This window comes from Typopeltis vanoorti, chromosome 2 (genome assembly GCF_054136105.1).
Source record: "Typopeltis vanoorti isolate ZY-2024b chromosome 2, IOZ_Tvanoo_1.0, whole genome shotgun sequence".
Lineage (NCBI taxonomy): Eukaryota > Metazoa > Arthropoda > Arachnida > Uropygi > Thelyphonidae > Typopeltis > Typopeltis vanoorti.
In genome coordinates, this window is record NC_143550.1 from 121,510,786 (window position 1) to 121,532,526 (window position 21,741).

The 21,741-nt window shown below is 36.9% G+C and overlaps 1 protein-coding gene across 3 annotated transcripts in view; it reads left to right on the forward strand.

Annotated features, from left to right (window-relative positions):
- LOC150109393 (uncharacterized) overlaps nt 1-21,741 on the forward strand; it is a 160,451-nt gene that overhangs the window by 74,489 nt on the left and 64,221 nt on the right. For all 3 annotated transcript variants that reach the window (XM_090407871.1, XM_090407862.1, XM_090407881.1), the window contains exons 5-6: nt 9,976-10,133; nt 17,637-17,686. In XM_090407871.1, the coding sequence (XP_090263997.1) occupies nt 9,976-10,133; nt 17,637-17,686 (208 nt within the window). The remainder of the gene's footprint in view (nt 1-9,975; nt 10,134-17,636; nt 17,687-21,741) is intronic.

Consider the following 21,741-nt stretch of genomic DNA (forward strand, 5'->3'; position numbering starts at 1 on the left):
GGGAGGGAAAGGAGAAAGTTGTACAACAAGGACAAGCAGATTGCATATCTAAATATAAGAGAAGGCCAGGTGGTAATTTGTTATGTCTATACACCAATGTCAGGGGCATCAGGAATAAAAGGATTTGTTGCTGTATTCAATACATTGTGGTCTAAGATTGTTGAATCAGATATTGTAACTGGGATCGAGTGAAAAGGGTATAGTATTTTTAGGAGTGACAGAAGAGAAAGGAGAAGAGGTGGGGGGGGGGAATACTACTGATGATATTAGATGACTTGAGCTCAGTTAGGGTAGAAATACATGAAAGTAATAATGGTAATAATGTCTCATGTACGCATACTTGCCATTGAATTAGAAACCTTTATGCAGATATATGTAAACATCATATATGTAGCATATATGCAAAATACTTGGTCATGCGTGTCACCATGACTATTATACCACCACCTGGTGACAGTGATCATGCCATACTTTCCTAGGAAGTACTTAATACCTGATTGATATTCCAGTTAGGACAGGTTACATGCTGAACTACAAAGCTGGAAGTAATAACCAACTTAGGAGAATGCTATATTTGATCCCATGGTATCAGTTATGAATGGGAAAGATATCAGCAATACACAGGAATCTTTATCTGTATGTATTCCTAGAGTTGGAAGAATAAATATTCCAGGAGTGAAATGGATGTGCAACATTATTAAGCAAGAAATCCATAAGAAGATAATGTGGAAGGAATATTGTGAGAATAAGAGTGAGAGGTGTTATGAAATATATAAAGCATAGGCCATAAAAGTAATGAGTATTGTGTAGAAAGCTAAATCAGAGAAAAAACAAATTGGCTATACAAGCTAAGGGCAGTCCAAAAGAATTTTATTATTATGCCACAAGTAAAATAAAGAATGAATGTGGAAGAATAACTTTACTGAATGCAGATGGTACTCTAATGTCAGATGTGGGATTGTTCAGTTAATGAGTGCTCACCTTGCTCAGATATATCAACCAGGTGTATGTAACATTGTGCACATTGCTGCTACTACTACTACATTAGATGATGAGTTGTAGGTTGTTCAGAATGAGGTTGAAGAGCTATTGCATAACCTGTATAAGAATGTAGCAATAGGGACAGATGGTATATTAGCACGTATGCTAAAGGCATGCTCACCTGAATTGGCTGTGCTCATGATAAATTTCTTTCAATTAACACAAAAAACACACGGAACAAATAATACTATTTATTTTATATTTTGTCCTGAATATTACAGACTATTGTCAGTGTCGACAGTAGTTAATTATAAGGTAGAACATGAACAATCGATTGATTTGAAAAAGTAAGAGGCACGCAATGTTATACATAAAACAATGCAATGGTATAAGTGAGAGAATACTGCAATATTAATTATTCATTAGCTATTTAAAAAAAATCATTGATGTGTGTTTAGAATAAGACTTTCCCCCTATCTTAGAGAGAGAGAGAGAGAGGCAGTCATTCCAATTAAGTTCAGATGGTGAAGTAAGGCATCAGCACTTTCTTTAAACAAACATTCACATTTATACCGATATCGATGAAGCAAGCATGTTTTAGACCATAGGACATTGTGTGGTCTATATCTATTGTGTGTGCTGTGCCAAGCCAGATTTTTCCAATTTACTGTTGCTAGCCTAAATCTGAAAAATCTGACAACAATATATTGACTGCAGTGTGATATGTTCTGAAACACGCTTATCTCTTAATGTTGGTGTGAAGTTTAAAGAAAGCACTGAGGCTTTACTTCATCATCTAAACTTAAATCGAAACAACTACCTTTCTCTATCTAAGACATGGGAAAGTCTTATTGTAATCACATATCAATAGTGTTTTATTTATTTATTTATTTTTTTTTTAAATAGCTAATGAATAATTAACCTTGCAGCATTCCCTCAGTTATACCATTGCATTGTTTTATATATAACCTCATGCACCTCTTAATTTTTTCACATTTTACCTTTTATTTTTTTTATGTTGAGCCCATACACAGGAGGTTGGTTGATCAACCTATAGTACATTAGTACTGTGTATGGGTAGTGGGTTGGGAAAGGAGGAATTTGTTTACATTTGATTTGAATGACTTTAAATTGTATTCCTTGGGAAACACAGCAGGTGGGAGACTGTTCCACAGTGCAGCAGTTGCAGGGATGAAGGAAGAGGAAAAGAAACTTGTTCTGTTTGTTTCTAGGTGTACTGTGAAGGGATGTTGTGCAGTAGCTGCATGTGTTTCAATGAGCTTAGTACTGGGAGAGAAATTATTGATGTTATTTCAGATGAGCATTTCCCATGGAAATATTTGTAGAATATACATACTGCAGAGACCATACGTCTGTGTGAAAGTGGGGGGGAGTGAGTTGGTAAGGGATGGATCATTGATAAGTCTAATTGCTCTCCTCTGTATTGAGTCAAGCATTTTGAGAGAGCTTTTTGGGGCCTCGCCCCATATGTGGGAGCAGTATTCAATAGCTGGGCGGATTTGTGATTTGTATAATGTTAATAGCTGTTCGGGGATGAAGTAATGTCTTGAGCGAAAGAGAAATCCTAGTTTTTTTGAGGCTGAGGATGCGATGGTTGTGATATGTTTATGCTAGGAGAGGTTTGATGCAAGGGTGATTCCAAGAAGCGAGATCTCAAACTATCTGGAAATTTGGGTATTGTCAAAAAGGATACTGGGAAAAAATGGTTCTTTTTTTATGGGAAATAGTACAGAACTGAGTTTTATTGTCATTGAAATTTATGAGGTTATCTGAACCCCATTGTATGATGGTTTGGAGATTGGAGTTGAGGGTGGTGGTGGTTGATGTTCTGTAGGTTGAGGTGAGTTGTGTAGGGTAAGGCTTATCAAATGCAAGTGAGGAGTGTAGTGTGCTGTCGTCCGCAAAACTGTGTATTGGGTTGGAGATCAATTGCAATAGGTCATTGATATATAGCAGGAAGAGGGTTTGTGAGAGGACAGGACCTTGTGAGACCCCCAGCATTAATTGGGTAGTGAGATGATAGGGAACCGTCCACCATCACACACGGTGAGCATCCAGACAGAAAATGGGCAATCCAACTACAAAGGTCCTGGGTCAGACCGAATGATGGTAGTTTGCCTAGTAGGCCTTTGTGCCAGACCTGGTCAAAGGCTTTGGAGATATCTAGTGCAACCACTTGAGATTTGCCAAACCTCTCCATAGTATTTGTCCAGAGATGGGTGACGTATGTGAGTAGATCTCCTGTTGATCGGCAGTGGTGGAATCCATACTGCGGTCATTTATTTGGTGAGTGTCTTCAAGATAGTGTAGGAGTTGGGAATTGATGATTTTTTCCATTATTTTTGACAGGACTGAGGTAAGCGAGATAGGGCGGTAATTGGATGGCAGTGACTTGTCACCCTTCTTGGGTGACAAGAAGGCCAATAGGCCAATATTGGAAATTGGCCTATAGGCCAATTTCCAGTTTGTGGGATAGATTCCAGTGGAGTAAGAGAGTATATATAGGTGACATAGGATAGGGGTCAGTTCTGGAGCACAAACTTTCAGAACAATTGGGGGAATGCCATCAGGGCCAGGAGACGTTTTTGTGTCTAATTTGGACAGTATTTTTCTGATCTCATCCTGGCAAAAGGATATAGGGGGCATTGTATGTTGGGTGTCTGGAATGGTTGGGGGACATTTATCATCGTCAGTTATGTGTGCATTGGAAGCAAAGTATGAAACCAGAAGATTGGCTTTTTCTGTGGGTGATGATGCAGTAGAACCATCTGGGTATAATAGGGGTGGGAATAGTGTTGGACAGGAGTTACGGCCAATTGCTTTGGCGAGAGACCAAAAGGCTCTGCTGCCATTTGGACAGGCTGCTAGTTTCCTGCTTTTTGCTCTTTCGAACTCTGTTTTGGAAGCATTGATTGTTTTTTTTTTTGCATCTATTACGGGCTTTGGTGTAAGCTTTGAAGGAGGATGAGGTTCTTGATTTCAGCTAGTTGTGGTATGTCTGGTGTTTCATCTGTACAGCCTTGGCACATCTTTTGGAGAACCAGGGTTTTGTTAGGGAATGGCAGTTCAGAGTGCTGTGTGGAATGTATGTATTCATGCCAGTGAGGATTACTTTGGTAATAAGCTCGGTGCATATGTTTGGGTTGGAATGGCAGAAGCAATAGTCCAACCATGGGAATGCGGCATAGAAGTTGCGGATGGTTTCCCACTTGGCACTGTTATAGTGCCAAACTACTCTTTTATGGGGAATGTTTGTGTAAACGTTGTTGCATGAAGGAGGAGATGAGCACTAGGTTGTGGTCAGAATTGGCCAGGGGGCTCTCTACTTTCACTGTGTATTTGGAGGGGTCATTGGTTAGGAAGAGATCTAGGGTGTTTGGGGAGTGGTTTGGGTTATCTGGTATTCTGGTTGGCATCTGGACAAGTTGTGTAAGGTCATTAGTGATGCAAATGTTTCAGCATCTCTGCCTGCAAGATCTGTACAACTGGAGGAGGAAAGCTAGCTAGTGTTGTGGACGTTAAAATCTCCTAGGAGGATGATTTCGCTGTTGAGAAAGTGGGATTGGAGATAGTCAATTTTTAGGGAGAGGAAATTAAAGAGCCCAGGGTGGTTGGTTGGTTGGTTGGTTATGTTGGGGGAGCAATAGAGACAGCAGATGAATTGGACTGAGTGGGGAAGGGATATTTTCAACCAAAGAAGGTCAAAGTTGGGTGATTCTAGGTTGGATGCTCTCTGGCAAGGTATGTCAGAGCAGATGTATGTGCAGACACCACCCTTAGAATGAAAGTTGTTAAAGAGTGAGTAGTTTGGAAGGTTGAGATAAGTGGTGCTGGGGAAGGTGAGATTTAAGTTTCTACCAGGAAGAGAAGGTGGGGTTTGATAGACTGTAGGTGGTAGTGGACGCTATTCAGGTTGGAGTTTAGGCTGCGGATGTTGGTGAAGTGGATGTGTAGGGTTTTGTGAGTCATATGTTGGACCGCATGAGTCTTGCATTTCCTATGCAGTGACTGCATGCTGGTCTCCATGGTGGCTGCTAGTGGCATCACTTGGTTTTTTCACCAGTTTATCTTGTCTGTAGTCGATGGTCCAACTGTTGTCACCGTTTTGATGTTTTTCTTCGAGTTGTCTTCAAAACTGGCATCTTTGTTCCCTTTGTGCAAATGATAAGTCTGGTTTTGCACATATGCGTGATCGTGAACTTGTCGTTGATCGCTGTTATTATTTTTGATGTGCTTGTTGGCGTGTCACAAGTCACTTTTACTAGGCACGGAAAGTTCGTTCCATCCTTCCTTTTATTTATAGGCCTGAAATGATGGCACCTGATGATATTCTTAGGATTGATCTTGCATTCTTCAGCTAGTTTGTTGATGTCCTCTTGTAATGATTTTCCGTTTTCCACCGGGAAGTTCAAGATGACGGCGTTGCGTTTTTGTGTTTACCTTCCATCAAGTCCTTTACAGTTGATGCAATTAGATGACGAAGTTCTTTCGCTGGCGGAGTAGAGCTTGCGTTGCGATGGTTTTCAATTTGTTCTAGCTTAGCTTCGATTGCACGTATTTTGGAGGTAAAAGTTTCATTTAAAGCATCGATGTGCTATTCGAGGTTTTCAAGATGTTTACTTATGTTCAGAAGTTGTTTTACCGAAGGGAGGCACATTGAACAGAAGAACGGCTGGTTAAGTTCAATAAGTAGCTTTTGTGCAGGAAGCATGCAGCCAGTGGCAACAGAACTCGCAGAATATGACCTTTTTTTCTGTCTGTGACACCAGTTTTGCAGTTCACTATTGTCCACTGATGATGGCCTGTAATATTCAAGCTGAAATATAAAATAAATAATATTACTTATTCCTTGTGTTTTTCATGTTAATTAAAAGAAGCCTCTCTTGACACAAGTATCTCTTAGACACCCTTTGATAGGTTTGCATAACTTTAGTCTCAGCTTAGGAAAGCCACAAGAATGGATAGAATGTGTGATAATTCCATTGTACAATAAACTAATATTCATCATCATCATCATTCTTTTCAAGGCCTAGAGCAGCCTGTTGCAGTCTTAGAAATCATTGTTGAATCTCTTGAGAGGACATCCTGGTTTTCTTTTCCTAATGGTTTGTAATTTAAAATAATCTAGTAGTAAAATAAACTAATAAATGGTGGGAGACCTAATGCAGAGAGCCGGGGAAAGTAAATTATAATGGGAGGAATGGGGAGAATATGAGTATAAGAGCAACAATGTTATATAATTGTACTAATGACAGGAATGGGCATTATCACAGAAATTATTAGCAGAAAACGATTTTGACTTTGTATTAACTGTTTTTAACTTTGTATTAACTAACTTTGTAATAACTGTTTCATCAAATCTTGCATTCTGACAATTTCCTCTGTCACTCCTGTAGTCTCAGTACCCCTCATTCTGCTGCATCTTACTATTGTTTTCTCATTCATACTTCCTTTCACTCCTATATCACTAACTTTCACTTATACATTCTTGCATTCTTTCACTCCCTCAGTTTCACTAGTTTTCAGTTGGTTTTGCATTCATTAACTTGTGATCTAATAATATATCGCACTTCCTACAAATCCACACTTTCTCTTTTCTTCCATTCAGTCTCTCCACAAACATGCCTCTTGTATTCCACCATGCATACATATTGCACTCATGACATCAAACCATTTTCGAAAAGTCTTAATGCTGCTCACCTATTTGCACCTGTCAATGCCCATATGGTTGAGCTCATGAATACTGCCATTGTGCCCCACTTGTTTTGTCTCTAGAGTAGGATTTCTGGACACCCAGGTACAAATGAATAAACAGTGCAAAAAGAATGGTAAAAATGAATAAAAAAATAGAAAAAAACTCTTAATCCACCCACAATGCTAATGTTCTATAGGTTTTACAACCTTTGGTGGGTGTGTAGATAAAAAAAAAAAAAAAAAAAAAGAAGCATTTCTGTAATTAGTGATGTGCTTGAATGCTTGAGAAACTTGTACTTTCCTATGAAGATCAAAGATGTTAGGAAGTTGAGAGTTAAAGTGTAAGAGCTAATAATTTTAGCTGGAATGAATGATTTAAAAAGTGAAAAGAATGGAATGTAAGAATATGAGTTAAAAGAAAAACAACAACGAGAGAATCAAGTTCGTAAGTGTTGCCAAGCTATGATTGGAATAAAATGAGAAGGGCTATGATTGGAATAAAATGAGAAGGGCCATGATTGTAAATGTCAGTTCATTGTTTGTCTAGGAGGAATGGTATGCAGTTTATACTGGAATGAGTTGGATAGACAAAAGGACTTGTATGTGACTGACTGGATGGATTGCACTTTTCAAAGGATTTTGAATTAGCTGTCTAGAAAATGTTTTGCTCATTGAGAGAATGCAAAATCAGGAAAACTAAGGCTATTTGGGAGGAGGGGGGGAATGCATGTTTTCAGGCGCCATTGGAGTGAGTGAATATGTGAGCACAATAGTGGGAATAATAAAAGAATGCTGAATTCAGTTACTTAGGTTTGAAAACTGATGGGACACTGATTAAAAGATGCAAGGGCACCTTTACACCCAAAAGGATATTGCATTCTTATTCCTGATGCTTCTGTCAGAAGCATCAGGAATAAGGATGAGAAGTGTTTGGCATATAATATCTATCTTCACAGAGATAGATATTGTATTTTTAAGGATGAAAGAGAATAGGTTGTTAGGAGGGTTATTGCAACCAGCAAGAATGAAAGTTCATTTGGAAGGGTAGGGTTTAAGGGAAGCAGTGCATTTAAAGCTACCTAGTGTGAAGTAAGAACCAATAGGACAAAATATATAATTATTACCAGGCACTTGTTTTATAAAACAGTAAGTGACAGTACTCATCCATTGCTAGCAAGAAAAAGTTGAAAAATTAAAATGATTCTGCATCACTATATCACGTCATTGTTAACAAGGTTGCTGGTATGTCATACCATTATGTACTGTCTCAAAAAAAAAAAAAAAGCATTGATTATCACCATAGGCCAGGAAATGCAAAACAAGATATAGAAGGCATGCACTGGCAAATTATGTGCTCTGAGCACAGAGAACATAATCATTATGGGATACTTAAACCATGGAGGCATAAATGCATAGAAGGAAGGAAATAGAATTTATGTAGCTAGTGAGAGAAAATTACCTAAAATGCATGATAGGACTTGGGGTTTTGAGTGTTGGATCTGGCAATAGCATCAAAAAATTTGTCCATAACCTAGGTTTTTCTTCTGATTGGTGAGAGTGATCATGTGTTCTTAATGTGGGATATGACTAAGCATGCGGAACTTTTGTGTAAGAAAGGATGTATATGAAACTATAAAGCTGGTAACTATGACAGGCATGAGGTAGCTTGGAACAGTGGCAATGCATGAGAAACTGCAAGGGAAGTATAATATGAGTAGTGCATGGAAAATGGTCACGAGGTGTTTTGAGGGGAAATAGTATCAGTGATTGCATACCCAAAGGTAGAGGGATAAATCTGGTAGGAGTTAAGTGATGAGTAGCTGCTGTTAAGTAGCATTGCACAAAAAAATGAAAGGTGATTAGCAGGTTCATTAGCATTTCAAAGCATCAAGAGGGATGACCAGTATTGTAAGGAAATCAGAATCAGAATTGAGAGGAAATAAGTCAAGCAGACCATGGGAAATTCCAAGGAGCTCTTTTGTTATGTGGCAAAATGTAAAATGATTATGAAAAAATAATGAATGCTAATGGTAGGAGAGGTTATCATGGGGAGGACCATACAGACCAGTCACTATTTTGGTTCATGCCTCTAACTCCTCTCCACCACTTCCCCATCACCAAGAAATCCCAAATGACTAATCTCTATGCAACAGTCCAGATGTGACTGAATCAAAGCTTTATAAAGAGGGATAAGAAATGTAAGCAAGGATAAGGTTATTATAACATCCAAACATCTTACCTAAAATTTCCATATGTCCTTTGAATATCAACTCCCTGTCCACCATCACTCCCAAATTCATACCATGAATTTCTTGTAGTGCAATTCCGATATAATACAGAGTTTGTAATCACTTCAGCTCAAAATGCATAACTTTACTTTGTCACATGAAATTGGCAATCTTTCCAATACTGTCAAGTCTATTCAAGTCCTGCAGGATCTCTACATCATTATTAACTGCTGCCCTCTCCAGTTTAGTATTATCAGAAAATATGTGGCTGTTTTGTCTCAAATATCATTCTCAATACCATTACTAACTAAACAGCAGCAACCCAAGTATTGAGTCCTGTGACATTAATGCCACCAGCTTAATATCCTTTCCTATTTACTAATTCCATTTGAATGATACATACAAAGGGATTACTCGGTATTGTGACTATTCATCTGATCAATAATTCCAGTAATGCAATTATTTCTTCTGCTCTCAGCTCCCTATTGGAGTTGAAGACAGTTTTCAGTACACTACTGGACAGGAGAGAACAAGGGATAACACTACAACCTCTTAAACTGGGATTTTCAGCTGTAGATAGAAGAGTAGTGTGAATGTGATGGGATGTGAATGATAAGATCTGAGTGATAAGCACAAAGCGTTTAAGGTTCAGTTTGATATGTTGCTAGTTAAAGTGAACCTTGCATGATGAAGCTGCTAAATTCATGGAGATTCCTATAATAGCAGAATACACCACAGGTAAGTAATTTATCTGGAATCATGCATCTCATTTGCTTTATTTGTTTATAATATTCTCTTTAAGTGAAAATAGAAGAGGAAAGAGACAAAATGCTGAGCTATTCTATAAAAAGTTAATAGGTAATTTGAGAAGTGAATAGAACATAAATGTAAATAGAATTTTGTAAATATAATTTTTTTGTAGATAATCTGCTTACATTCATTAAAAAAATGCAGTAAATGCCTATGATGAAATTACTACATACTTTACAATATATACTTTGATGTTTTTGTCTTTGTAGATATGTTTGTAATTCTCTTCTTTGGTCCTTAGGAGAATGCAGTATCACCACCCTTAGGATATGATTGGATATCTGGTTTGATTACTAGTTCCAATAAAAGTGTCGTATATCGCTCTTCCAATTTTTTTCAAGAGCTAAAAGAATTTAGAGATTCTAACATACATGATTGTATTAGTTATATTAATAAAAGGTAAATATTCAAATTATCAAATCCATTTTCATTAGGAAAATGGTTATATTTAATACTGTTAATTAAATACCATATGTATTAATACCATAAATAATAAATTACATGATGATAACCACAGTAATTAACTTGAAGGAAATTTAAGTACAGATATTTCGTACTGAAAATAACAGTACATCATCAGTGTGTAGAAACAAGCAAATCAAAGGAACGGGAATATGAAGTACATGCAGCAGTCGGTGGTTTACCAATTAAAAACTGTTGCCACGTGCTAGAAATTAATATTAATAAATAATATTATTAAAAATACTATTAAAACTATTTTTGATGGTTACATAAGATAAGAATCACCCAAACTTTTGGGAGGGAGAGAGAGACAATCGTTCCAATTCAGATTTGGCTGATGTAAAAGGGCTTCGCAACTTTCTTTGAAAAGGCATTCGGCATTCATATTATGAACTCATCCAAGGATCCACTCCCTCTGTTGGCCTACCCTGGAGTACACTGTATTCATTGCACCTGTAATTTGCCCTATATAGGGGAAACAATGCATAATTCCTATGTGAAAAAAAAAGGAACATAAACGACACATTAAATATAATAATTATGGTAAAACTGGCCTTTCGGATCATACCCTGAACACTTTACATAGAATTGACTGGAAAAGCACCTGTTGTTTACATCACACCAAAACATGATATGAATGTAAATTTAAGGAGACCTGTGAAATTCTTATCAACCACTAATCTGAACAATAATAGTCTAAAAATCCCAAGAATATGGAAGGCACATATTCTACCCACATAACCTTTCTCCCTAAGAGTTAATTATAAATAGGATTATAGGTAATCCAGGATCTTAAATCTAATATAACAATTGTCATGTTAAATTAGGATATCATTTTTGCTATAATCAAACTATCTATATGAAAGAATATTTCTCTGATGTTGTCTTAAATAGAATATAGCTTTGATGTAATTATTTTATTTTATTTCATTTATTTATTTTAATTTTTTATTTTCACTAGAGGTCAGGCCAGTAGAATAACCATTGATCAAATCATCGTCTCTTTAGCATATTGTGTGAAATGTAATATAGCTTGCCTCTGTATATATATATATATATATGTGTGTGTGTATACTGTGTATACTCCAGGTAATGACCTTAATATGAAGGTCGAAATGTCAGGAAATTAAAGTAATTATTTCTAACATGGTTGTAAAGCCCATAATTTGTCTAAAATGAAGACTAATTTTCAGGCTGTGTGGAGCATAAAATAGGCTAAATAACCCTATTTAGGTCATTATTTTATGCCTCATTAGATAAAAATCAGCACTGTTTGTTTGTTTTCATATTCTTCCTTTATACACTAAATCCTAATTTTCATAATTTAGTATTCTGTGTGGAAGAACTGGCTGTATTTGGATAGTGGCTCTTCCACCCAGAAACTATCCACATTGTTTATATAATTGAATGCATTAAAAATGGTGTTTCACCAAGAAGGTAAAAACATATATTCATTAAAACAGAGGAATTTTTTTTAAATTAATGACATGTTAATTTGGTACTCAGAGTTGAAGGTCTAAATCTTGCATTTTAATTAGTTGGATAGATTTAGTCTTTGCACTACCCTTGTGCACTGTGATTACTATGCATTCTTTCCACTCCTGTGGAATCTTCTCTGTTTTGAGATGCAAATTCTGTAGCCTGGTCAAAGGAATAGCTACTTCAGCTGAACACTGCTAGGAGTATAAGAAACAAAGGGGCAGACATACGCTTATTGGTATTGAGTGTAAAGGATACAGATAGGAGAGGAGGAGGAGTGCTGCTAATGATATTAGATGACTTGAATCCAGTTAGAGTTGAGACCTATGACTGCAATACTAGTAACAGTTTTTCATGTAACTATGAGTTTGAAGTTATTTCATGTGAGATGGATCTAACAAGACTAGATAGACCAGTGGGGTGTTGTTACAGATCTAGTGGAATGACTGCTAGTTATGAAGAAATGCATTACCAAATAAGAATGATGGGTGAGAAATGAGTAATCAAAATGGAGGACTTTAATTATTCAAACATTGAGTAGCTCTGAAATCTTATGAGAAGAGTGAAACTGAATTTATTGAGCTGTTGCAAGACAACTTCCTCAAACAGTATGCGACAGAGGGAACTTGAGGTCAGAGTGCAAGATCTAATTATAGTGTCAGAGGGTGTTTCAGTTAAAGATGTAACTATCTTGCCTCCAGTTGGTGACAGGGATCATGTAGTACTCACTTGGGAAGTGACTAAGTTTATAGATGTTCCATTCACAAAGGTTACATGCAGAACTGCAAAGCAGGAAATCATGACCACCTGAAGAGTGTTCCGGGTTCTACAGTATGGTATCAGTTGTTGGATGGCAAGGATATTGACAGTGCACGGGAAGAGTTTAAAAAATCCTTAAATTATGCAATATCAGAATATCCCCAGATTTCGAAAAATAAATAGGATAGGAGTGAGATGGATGCATAATCTAATTAAGCAAGGGATTCGTAAGAAAAAGATGATGTGAAAGGAATACCAAGTGCATAAGGACGATGTCAGTTATGAAAATTAGAAGCAGCAGTCCAGAAGAGCCACAACTGTTGTTGAAATCTGAGTATGAAAAGAAACTGGCTCTGAAATCTAATGACAGCCCAAAAGAATTCTATCATTATGCTATCAACCCATTATTATTAAATATATCTAAAAGAAAGAATGAATATGAAAGAATAACTCTACTGAATGCAGATGGTGACAGATGCAGAAGAGATTGTTCAGCTAATGAGCAGCCATTTTGCTAAAAGCTATCAACCTGGTGTGTGCAACATTGATCTCACTGCTACCTCTTCACTGTTTTGAAGGGGTAGCAGTGAGCTGAGAAACTCAAGTGTATGAGGAGGTGATACAAGAACTGTTGCACAAACTGAATAAGAATTTTGCATTAGGGACTGATGAGATTATTATATAACACCTCCAGGGAGTTCAATGACTCATCGAGGGAGGGTACTCTCCATCTCTACCAACTGAAACTACCTTCATATTAGCATGGATGCTAAAAGAATGTTCAGCTGAAATGGCTATTCCTTTGACTGGGCTATATAATATGAGTCTCAAAACAGGGAAAATTCCACAGGAGTGAAAAGAATGTATGGTAATCCCATTGCACAAGAATGGTGCAAAGACATATCTAATTATTGACCTATCAGTATCTCTGGAGTGGTGGTGAAGATTTTTGGAAAAGTTGATTAGGACTCTCATACAGAAATGGGTTGACAGTGAAACTATACTTTGCAAAGAACAATGTCAGTTTACTAAGGGAAAGTAATGTTTGAGCATCTTGCTTACATTCTATAATAATATTACTGTTGAATTAGACCAGGGGAATGGATACACAATGATACTTTTGGATTTTGCTAAAGCTTTTGTCAGAATACAGCAAAGAAGATTGTTGCATAGTTTGGAGAATATGGGATTGTATTATAAAATATTGGATAAGAGGATGGCTGACTGACAGATATCAAAAAAGTGGTATATAATATAGGCTATATAATATGGGATGAATTTGCAAGATTCACAGTAACCAGTGGTGTGCCTCGAGGATCAGTCCTTGGTCTATTGTTATTCAGTCTGTACATTAATGACACTGGGAAGGATTTGACATGTGGCATACAGCTATTTGCTGATATGCACTACTTGCAGAATGATTTGAATAGGCTGGAATTTTGCATGTGAAAATGGCTGTCAGTTCAATATTAATAAATGTAAGGTCATGCATTTTGGTGTGATTAGATATTCAATGTTGTATTATATTGGTGGGATTATGCTAGAAGAAATTGATCAGACTAAGGTTCTTGGAGTTTTAGTAGAGAGGGAGTTGAAGTTCAAGGGCCATATAGCAATTCATTTTAGAAATTATGGACTTATAAAGGACTTGTAAAGAGGCAAAATTACTTCCTCATCTTTACATGTTGAAGTTTGTTTCAGCATTACAATTATAACATTATAACATGGTTGTAATGCTGAAACAAACTTCAACATGCAAAGATGAGGAAGTCATTTTGCCTCTTTACAAGTCCTTTATAAGACCTCATTTGGACTATTGCAAGCACTAGTCTCCTGTTTCCGTGGTGATGCTGATATAGTGGGGGGAGAGAGAGAGAGCAAAGGAAAAATGATTTCCTCATCTTTACATGTTGAAGTTTGTTTCAGCATTACAACCATGTTATAATGTTATAATTGTGATGCTGAAACAAACTTCAACATGTAAAGATGAGGAAGTCATTTTGCCTCTTTACAAGTCCTTTATAAGTCCATAATTTCTAAAATGAATGCTGATCACTGTGCAACACTAAAAGAAAGGGCCATATAGCAAAGATTGCAAAATACAACTCAGATGATAATTGTAATGCTGAAACAAACTTCAACATTTAAAGATGAGGAAGTCATCTTGCTTCTTTACAAGTCCTTTATATGACCTCATTTGAACTATTGCAAGCACTAGTCTCCTGTTTCCGTGGTGATGCTGATATAGTGGGGAGAGCAAAGGAAAAATGATATCAGGATTGTGAAATACTGATTATGAAGACAGATTGAAAATTTGTAGATTTCAGACACTAGCAAACAGGAGTAAGAGGGATGATGTGATTTAGACTTACAAACTTCTGAAAATGTCATACAGAAATTCAGTAGATGGAATTTTTTTTTAAATTTATGGAGGGCAGGAAAGGATGTGAGGCATTTTTGGAAGTTGAGAATGAATGCTGTCAAGAAGGGGATCTAGATTTTTCTCTCATAGATTGGTGCATGATTGGAATGGACTGCCATTGGATGTTGTTGTTGTGCAAATAGCGTGAATGAATTCAAAAATAGGTATGACAGGTGGTGCAACTAGTATATTGACTTCCTTGATGAGACCCTGACTACCTGGGGTTTCTCTTATTAATAATAATTGCAGAACTTATGCTGTTTTCTTGTTATTCATGAAATTCCATCTTTCAGGTATTGAGTAAAATTACATTACTTTAAGATTGATATTTGTTATTTCTGCATTCAAATCTGAAGATTTCTGCAGTATTAGTATATTATTTCAAAGTGTTATATCTATTTAAGTAGGTGTTTAAAATGAAATATTGATATCACAAACTAAACTTAGTGGCAGGAGGAGTTTGAGTTAGGAGAATATGAAATGTTGAGCACAAACGCAATAAAAACAAGTTACAGTGCATATCTCTAGATCAGGATATGCAACGACATGTCTTACAAAATAGATCACTACTACTGTGAAAGCATCTTTAGTCAGTGGAACTGCTGTACTTGCACCAAATTCTCGACAGAGATGAAGTCCTAAAACCATATGTGGAAATCTTCCATTCTGCATCTTAGCAATGTAGGATGGAAGTTGCACAAACAGGTATAGCTTCACTGCAGGCAGTCCTCATGATAAGTCTGATACATTTGTTTCAAAGATAACAGAAGAAGAACATTCTCCCAGTTATATTAGTTTATGTATTATGCTTTCAGTGTAAAGGTTGTAACTGGCAGATTTTAGATAAAGACAACATGTACTAGAATATAAAAAAACTTACTTCCTATATTTCGGTAATGTTACATTACCATCTTCAGGGATCACAAAATAATGATATGTGTAAGTAGTGTTATTGGCTGCTTGCACATATCATTATTTTGTGATCCTGAAGATGGTAATGTAAAATTACCGAAATATAGGAAGTACGTTTTTAATTAATAATCTAGTATATGTTGTCTTTCCCTAAGATCTGACAGTTATGTATTACCACCATTATCCCCAATCTACAAAAAAGGCAATCACAACAAATATGAACACTACAGCACCATTGCCCTTATCTCACATACTAGCAAGATTATTAACACTTTGAGTCCTAGACCTTCTGTAAGTATATATACATATCAATGCATATTTACATCGATAGGACTCAAAGTGTTAAGGAAAGATTACTAAGTTTTATAGACCATCAGATCTCAGAAGAACAAGCAGGATTCAGAAAAGGTTGAGGAACTAGAGATCATATATCTAGCATCAGACAAATAATCACAAAAGCAAGGGAATTCAACTTAAACCTTTATCTATGCTTTATAGATTACTCCAAGGCCATTGACTGTATGAGGTGAGATATTTTACAGATATCATGCAAGAATCAGGAACACCAAACCATCTAATAACCCTCATAAAGAACTTATATCAAGGAAATCAAGCAACAGTAAGAATTGAAAACTTAGTGTTCCCTGCATTCCAATTTGAAAAAGGATCAAGGCATGGATGCATACTCTCACCATTACTATTCAACCTTTACAGCTAAACTATAATGAAAAGATCTGTAGAAAAGTAAAATGGAGGCATTTAATTAGGTGGCTGAACAATCACTAACCTATGATATGCAGATGACACAGTGATAATAGCAACAAACGAACAGGAATTAAAATCTTGCCTAAATCAATTAGAATGGGAAAGCTTAAGCCATGGTTTATGAATAAATCAAGATAAAACTAAAATAATGATTTTAAACAATGCAGAAGGGATGGATATAGAAGGAATTGAAATTGTTGACAATTTCAACTACCTTGGAGTGATAATAACAAAAAAGGATGGATGTAAAAAAGAGATCAGAAGAAGAATGGCACTAGCTAAGAAAGCAATGACTGACTAAGATCTGGAAAGACAGGCACATCTCCAAAAAGATCAAAATTAAGCTTGTAGAAACCTTAGTTTTTTCGATCTTTCTCTATACTTCTGAGTCTTGGACAATAACAGAAGAAGAATTGAGGCATTCGAACTCTGGTGATAGAGAAGATTGATAAGAGTGTCTTGGACAGAAAAACGAACAAACAAAAGTCCTAGAAGAACTGAATATTCACACAAGACTGATAAACGTGATTGACAAGAGAATAGTGCAATATTTTGGACACACATATGTAGAAGAGAAGACAACTGCCTGGAAAAAATTATCATCCAGGTGAACTATCTGGAAAAAGAAAAAGAGGAAAACTCCCCAACAAGTGGATTGACCAAATATCAAGAATCACTGGACTTGAACTAGAACAAGCAATAAGAGAAGCAGAGGCGAGAAAGAAATGGCAAAGCATCATCAAAAAAAAGGTCACAAGTCCTCAGACACGGGGAGATCCGAGAGAGAGAGATTATCAACGTATAAGTGTATCTACAAGAATTGTAAAGGTCGTAGTTTTCTTGTGACTGAAGATTTCAGTAGTAGTAGTATTTCTGAAATGCATACACTCCTGTAAGTTTTGTTTGGGAAATAAGATGAGTTTAAGTGATTATTCAGTTGTGATAGCATTTTTTGCTCTTTTTTTTTTGTCAGATAAGTGTTAAAAATATTATTAACTGGAATAAATGAGCTTTATCTTTTAAATCATGAGTTATTTCAGAATAACATATGAAGTAAAATGATCAAATTAGAAACTAATTAGTCAATACCCATGCTTTATTAGATATAGAAAAGAAGAGGATGAAGCAGAGGAGATATCTTATTCTAAGCCATGTAAGTTTGTCATATATATAAATTGAGCCTTTGATATGTATGTGTACAAATTGATTTATCATTAAAAATTATTTTGAGTTGTACATTTACACATAAAAGATGATAAATTCAGATTTCTTAATTTATAAAACTTAATGTGAGGTTAATTTGCACTTGGTTAATATGTAAGCTGCATATGCATTCTTTCTAGCTTTTCATAAAACTGTTTTAGAGACTAATAATCTAAATCAGAAAAATATCTTAAGTGATGACATCAACATAAATGAAAAGAATGTAGTGAAATTATTAAAGTTATTTAAATATAAAGAGCCAATAGGCTTCATTTCGGTGATATAAACATTATTTAAATTAAGGGGATATTAAATCCCACATTGTTTTAAAACCAGATAAGAAACTCAAAGATGGAATCAGAGAGTTTCATGCCGAATATAGTATAGTAAACTATAAAAGTATCGGCGACTACTAGCGTGAGCTAATGCACGTAGACCAAATACGTAGTACAAACTAGGGCAACTCGTAGCAAAGGTGGTAAAGTTCTGATTGCTACTCTTGGTATTTTCCATAATGTAAAACACATTTCCTAGGAAATGTATGCTGTTATTACATTATGGTGGGAGGTCACTACCCAGACAGGTTTCAGCCTTTATTGAGGCTTCATCAGTGAGTAGCTCGACCAAATTAATACCAAAGGGTATAGCGAAAAGAACTTGTATACTCTGCGATATCAGTTGTCAAAAAGGTGCACCCATTAAGTTACTTATTTCTAGTGGAAAGGCTTAGACGTTGGTTATGCATTATTACTAAATAGCTTAGGGAAATAACAACGTAGATTAGGATATACATTAAAATAAATTTTTAATACAAATCCAATATTTCGGCAACGTCACGTTGTCATTTTCAACAGGAACTTGAGAGCAGGACACAGGCACAGCAAACAGTAAATGAGGATGAAGCAGGAAGCTATACTTTCTCCTAAAGTCCTACTGGTGCCCCCTATCGGGCAATGTTTTGGTATTCTTGGGCGATTGGGCTGAGGTCTTCTGATGTAGGTTTCCGAAATTTGAGGCAGTCTCATGCAGCCAAATTTGTAGGTTAGGGCTGAGGCTGATTCCATGAAAAGCCTTTCGTACTTGTATTTACTATGATGAATGATCGTGGCTTTCTTCCACCGTATTCTATGGCGGGTATCCAGAGCATGGTCAGCAAGACCAGAGTGGCTGTATTGGTGAAACCGGATGTAGTCCTTGTGTTCTGTAATTCTGATATTGTTGGCTGTCCTGCCTGTTTGGCCAAAGTAGGACAGTTTACAGCTGCAAGGGACCTGGTACACATCAGGTAGGTCTGGGGGGGGAGGTTGGTCTTTAGTGGAGCGGATAAGGGATGCCAATTTCTTATATGGTCTGTAACAAGAAGTTAAGCCATGTTTTTTTTAGGATTTTTGTAATTTTTTCCGAGGTGCCTCTGATATAGGGTATGGTAATGGATTAGGAGTAATCCTTGTTGTGTGTGTGTGTGGGTGGGGGGGGGATTGTGGTTTATTGGTTTCAATATTTTTTGGACTGTTTTGGGAGGGTAGCCATTGGCTGAGAAAGTGTTGAGAATGTGGTTTAGTTCTGTTGTTAGGGCATTGTCATTTGAACAGATAAGTTTAGCCCTGCTGTGTAGTGTCTTAATGGCTCCATATTGTTGTGAGGAAGGGTGGTGGGATTGTTGGTGAATGTATCTGCCTGTATGGGTGGGTTTTCTATAGACTGAGAAAACCAAGGTTCCATCAGGCTGGCAGGTGACTAGTGTGTCTAAGAAAGGAGGGCAGTGGTTTTTTCTTCTTCCAGGGCGAATTTGATTCATCCTGGAAGAAGAAAAGTTGTTTAAGTATGTTAGGAAGGAGAGGAGTGCATCGGAGCCATGTGGCCAAATAGTGAACGCATCATCTACATATCGAAGCCAAATGGTTGGTTTTTGTGGGGCAGAGTTTAAAGCTTTCTCTTCAAAAGTCTCCATATAAAAGTTGGCCAAGGGTGGAGAGAGAGTGGAGAACCCATGGCTGTCCCCTCTATTTGTTTGTAGAATTTTCCTTGCCAAACAAAATAGCCTGAGTTCATTGTGAACTGAAATAGGGCTGTGATATTGGGAGGAAATTTAGCTTGAATTAGCTCTAAGGATTCTTTGAGTGGGACATTTGTGAATAAAGAGGAGACATCAAAGCTGACCCTTACATCAATGTGTTTGAGTGTAAGGTTTTCTATGCTGGCTTTGAAGTGGGCTGAGTTTTTTATGTATGAAGGTGTGTTGCCAGTATAGTGTGTGAGAGCTTTGGCCAAATGTTTAGCTAGTTTGTATGTGGGGGAATCAATGCCATCCACTATGGGACGTAATGGCTCATTTTCCTTATGTATTTTTGGGAGTCCATAAATACGGGGGGGGGGGGTATGGAGTTAAATGGCATTAATTTATTAGTGACTTCCACATGCCAAGAAGTGACCTTCTTAAGGAGCCTGTGGAGTTTTCTAATTTGTGAGTTGGTGGGATTGTACTCGATAGGGAGGTAAGTAGCCCAATCTAACAATAGAGCTTTCAGCTTACCTGTATAATCCTTTTGGTTAAGCAATACTGTGGCGTTCCCTTTATTCGCTTTGGTGATTATTATTTCCTTGTTTTTCTTTAATTCCAGTAGAGATTTAATTTCTTTAATGGGCATGTTGGCTTTAGGTGGTTTTGCTTTGGTCAGAACAAAAGCCACATCCAGTCTAACATGCCCATTAAAGAAATTAAATCTCTACTGGAATTAAAGAAAAACAAGGAAATAATGCACTCCTCTCCTTCCTAACACACTTAAACAACCAACACCCCAGAATCAAATTTACCCTGGAAGAAGAAAAAAACAACTGCCTTCCTTTCTTAGACACACTAGTCACCTGCTAGCCTGATGGAACCTTGGTTTTCTCAGGCAGATACATTCACCAACAATCCCACCACCCTTCCTCACAACAATATGGAGTCATTAAGACACTACACAACAGGGCTAAATTTATCTGTTCAAATGACAGTGCCCTAACCACAGAACTAAACCACATTCTCAACACTTTCTCAGCCAATAGCTACCCTCCCAAAACAATCCAAAAAATATTGAAACCAATAAACCACAATCCCCTTCCCCCCACACACAACAAGGATTACTCTAAATCCATCACCATACCCTATATCAGAGGCACCTCGGAAAAAATTAGAAAAATCATAAAAAAACACGGCTCAACTTCTTGTTATAGACCATATAAGAAATTGGCATTCCTTATCTGCTCTGCAAGGGACCTGGTGTATACCAGGTCCCTTGCAGCTGTAAGCTGTCCTACTTTGGCTAAACAGGCAGGACAGCCAATAACAGAATTACAGAACACAAGGACTACATCTGGTTCCACCAATACAGTCACTCTGGTCTTGCAGACCATGCTCTGGATACCCGCCATAGAATACGGTGGAAGAAAGCCACGATCATTCACCGTAGTAAATACAAGTACGAAAGGCTTTTCATGGAATCAGCCTCAGCCCTAAGAAACAATCCAAACCTCAACAAATTTGGCTGCATGAGACTGCCTCAAATTTGGGAAACCTATGTCAGAAGACCTCAGCCCAATCGCCCAAGAATACCAACATTACCCGCTAGAGGGCACCAGTAGGACTTTAGGAGAAAGTGTAGCTTCCTGCTTCGTCCTCATTTACTGTTTGCTGTGCCTGCGTGCACGTGTCTTGCTCTCAAGTTCCTGTTGAAAATGGCAATGTGACGTTGCCGAAATATTGGATTTGTATTAAAAATTTATTTTAATGTATATCCTAATCTACATTGTTATTCCCTAAGCTATTTAGTAATATTAAGTTACTTAAATATAAAGAGCCAATAGTCTTCATTTTGGCGATGTAAACATTATTTAAATTAAGGGGATATTAAAAATCCCACATTGTTTTAAAACTGAATAAGAAACTCAAAGATTGGAATCAGAGAGTTTCATGCTGAATATAGTATGGTTAACTATCAAAGTATCGGTGACTACTAGCATGAG